Source organism: Camellia sinensis, chromosome 8, assembly GCF_055761805.1.
Source record: "Camellia sinensis isolate YWXY chromosome 8, ASM5576180v1, whole genome shotgun sequence".
NCBI classification, from domain to species: domain Eukaryota; kingdom Viridiplantae; phylum Streptophyta; class Magnoliopsida; order Ericales; family Theaceae; genus Camellia; species Camellia sinensis.
Window position 1 is genome coordinate 92874002 of NC_138968.1, and position 3928 is coordinate 92877929.

Consider the following 3928-nt stretch of genomic DNA (forward strand, 5'->3'; position numbering starts at 1 on the left):
ATTAATCCAACAACAAGTAAATAAACAAATAAATACCTCCAAGGGTTTACAAGTTTTCAAGGCTTGAGTCTGGTTACACAAAACGGTTATTCAAACCCACACAAACATAGCCCTTGGTTTACACACAGAGTCACAGCAAAATGAGAGCATTGTACTCTCAATACACATACTTCCACGCCCCTAGTTGGGTGGGATCACCACATCTTTTCCTGCACAAAAATCTCGTAGGGTGAGCATTAAGCCCAGTAAAAAATTCTTAACAAAGTGTATACATTTTATATAAGTCTCAAGAGATGAAATGCACATGGCATGCTATGCCCTTTTTGAAGACAAATCACATTTTCATCTTTTGAAAACCATCATGCTCAATGATATCATGCAATTTCAATTGTTCAAAACTTAACAATTTATTTTAAGGGCGGTAAATACGACTGTGGTAATCCCTAGGTCGGTGTCTGCAAGTAGACTATACAAGTACTACCAAATTGTCATTTTTACTGGTATTAACAGGAAGGCTCGACACCTATCTGCGCGGGTTTTCGGTCTTTCACCCCGAACTCTCAGGCCAACTTATTCAATATCATCTACACCACCTATCAAGACTTACTAATGTATTTACCCCAAAACCATCCCATGAAAACTTGTTTCTTAACATTCTTTTCTCAATCCAAGTTTTCAAATCAACTTTCAAAGTTTAATGTAATCAAATGAATTGATATGCCAATTTCACAAGATAAATATAAATACTTTTATTCCAGTTTATCATCCAAGGAATAACACAATTCCCTCTTCTCAAGTACCCTCAACAATTAATTATTTCAAGACCATTTCAACGTTTTGAACAATAATTTCCAAAATGAACAACAATCCTCTTATTCCCTGAAATTCATCATTTACATAAATATAAATAAGAAATTTTCCAAACATCCATTTATTTTGACACACAAAATAAATATAACGATATCATTCATGGACTTTCAGTTTTTTAAAAAACAATTCCCAATTCTAGGTTTTCTTACCAAAACTATACAACTCAAATCTTTTGAAAGAAAACTTTCCAAAATCATCTTTTCTTCAATCAACGAAGATCAAAACCCATAAGATCATTTTAAAAGAACAAGAGACAAACTCACTTTCAAAATCGCTCAACTTCTCGAATTAACAGTCAATTTTCAAAGCTATCGAAAGATGATTTCGAAAATTATCTAGATCTTGCAAATATATATATATATATATAATTCTAAGAAATCCCTACCTCAAGTTTTGAAGAAGAAATGAAATGAAACCCCCAAAATCAACGGTGTCGAAACTCAATCTTCACCGCACACAACAAAGCCCTCGAGAAATTAGCCAACTTTGATGAAAAACCTATGGCAGAACTTTAATGGATCTTGAGAAATCAAGGTTTTGATCCAATTTGGCGTAGGGAAATGTAGAGAGAAGGGAGAAGAAATGGTTTTTAGAGAGTGAGATATACAAAAGTGATCTGAAATATCATATTCACGAACTGATATAATACATGGTCCGCTTGAGCGTGGAAAGCCCCGCTCGAGCGTCAAATACACTTTCCTAGTACTTTTGCAAACAGGTCAAACTTCTGGAACCAAACATTCTCTGCTCGAGCGCATAAATGGCTGCTCGAGCGGACAAGCAACTTTTAATGCATTTTGCATTTTTGCTTCGGAGGTGTTGCCCCTCAACCCCGCCAGGGCGCTGCCCCCTGGACCCCCGCGAGTTGACTGGGCAGTTTGATCCCCGCTAGGGCGCTGCCCTTGGACTCGCCAAGGGGCGCTGCCCCCTGGACCCCCGTGAGCTGATTGGGCAGCTTGATCCCTGACATACTCAGCGAAGTGGCAAAACTGGGATCGCTACACATGACACCTCTAAACTCAAACAACCGACACATACATTGGAGCTCACATTCATCTGAATTACAGTATACAACAAATTCCACTTTCTTTATACTTTCACCCAAAAGAATAGCCTCCCTCACATGATAGGTACAAATTGATCCCTTCTCTTTGACAAGATTCGGTCGACAGTACACTAGACACTTCATTTCTGCTTGAACTTCTTTAAATTTTGAATTTGTATAAGCTGCATGAAATTGTTTCTCAAAATGATACACTGTTAAGCAATCATACAATTGGTTACGAGATTTAAAATCTGCTTTTGTCTTCTTCTCAACCTTACTTCTCAAGGCATTGTCATACTGCTCAACAAATTGCTTTAAGGTAGTCTTGGAGTTCACATATCCATCAAAAATGCATTCATGCTTTCACTTCGTTGTGTAATTGGCATGCCAGCCCAAAATATGTCTTTAACATAGGCAGGAATCCACCTATGTCGCTCACGGTATAACACCCCTAACTGCTCATTATCATTGAGATTGAATTTTTGCAACCATTGCATGCCAGTTTTCCTCAAATTCATATTTTTTAAATGAATCATAAACAGCATTTTGCAAAGCAACCTTTATGAATTCATATTGTGAATATCCTCTTAGTTTCTCTGGAATTTTCTTCATTATATGCCATAAGCACCAACAATGTCGAGCCTGTGGGAAGACAATTTCTATGGCATTTTGCATAGCTTTGCACTGGTTAGTTATTATAGCTTTTGGGTGAGCATCTGATATGCAACTTAACCATTCTTTGAATAGCCAAACAAATGTCTCAGTGTTCTCATTAGATAAAAACCCACAACCAAACAAAATTGACTGTCCATGGTGATTCACTCCTACAAACGGTGCAAACGACATATCATATTTGTTTGTCAAATAGGTTATGTCAAACGAGACAACATCCCCAAATGCTTTATAAGCCGCTCTACTTCTTGCATCCACCCAAAACAAGTTGCGCATGAGACCATCTTCATAATGTGTAACTGATTCGGCATCACCTATCCCAAGTCTCAACCTTCTAGCATTCTCAATATAATTCCTTGCATCTCGTTCGTCAAATGTTAATGCCTCATATCCCCCCTGCTTCAACAACTATGGAATGAAAATTCTTAGCCACCCTAATCCCTGCTGCATCGTTAACTTCTAGTCTCCTCTTCACCGGAGTAGGAATCCTTTTATTCATTGCAAAATGCTGCGAGTCAATAGCAACCAAATCATGAGTGTGCTCAAGCACAATTGTGGTTAACTTATATGTTCCATCCTTTTGTAGACTGGCTCTTACCTTTGCTTTACAATCAATTTTTGATGACAAAGATGGTTCCAAGGGATTTATTTCTGATCTTTTTGTTCTGTTCCGTGCCCTAGTACATTCAATTCCAAAATACTTTACTTCTCCATCACTTGTTAGATTTTGTGTTCTATAAGCTATAGCAAATCCCGAGTGTTTCACATATTTTGCATAAAATGCGTACACCTCTTCCTTTGAGATAAAATACATTCCCTTCTTAGGTTCTTCAACTTCACCACTCTCATTAAATGAAAGAGTGTTATCTTGTTCTTCAACTTCGTCACTCCCATTGAATAAATTATTGTTCGAATCAATATCCATTCTAGCTTCAAAGTAAAATAGAATACAAAATTTTAGAGTAAAAGCAACTATCTTATTATAACAAATATTGAGATTTTTATTAGTAACCTTCTAAAAAAAAATTATGTAGCAACTAATTCATTAAAGCTATTTGAGATATGCAAAACAATGACAAAAGTTGGGGAAAGAATGACAAAGGGACATGGCAGCCACTTTAATGGCACCCACCTTAAGAATTTGTCATTGAACACAATTTTCATTATTGTAACAACTGTATTAAAACAGTACCGAATTAAAGATTCAAATTTCAGAAATCAAAATTCTGTATTTAGAACTTCTGTGTTAAAGATTCGAATTAGTACTGAATTTCTGTCAAATTAGTACCAAAACAGTGTAAAATACAAATTTATGTATTGACAATATTTAGAAATTCTGTA

The 3928-nt window shown here is 36.3% G+C and overlaps 1 protein-coding gene across 1 annotated transcript; it reads right to left on the reverse strand.

Annotated features, from left to right (window-relative positions):
- Positions 1-2380: 2380 nt before the first annotated feature.
- On the reverse strand, positions 2381-3512 carry LOC145797887 (protein FAR1-RELATED SEQUENCE 4-like). Its single transcript, XM_082885321.1, has 2 exons — positions 3186-3512; positions 2381-2983 (listed from the first exon to the last, which is right to left on the reverse strand). Exons 1-2 carry the CDS (start codon positions 3510-3512, stop codon positions 2381-2383), a joined length of 930 nt encoding a protein of 309 aa, XP_082741447.1.
- Positions 3513-3928: the final 416 nt, after the last annotated feature.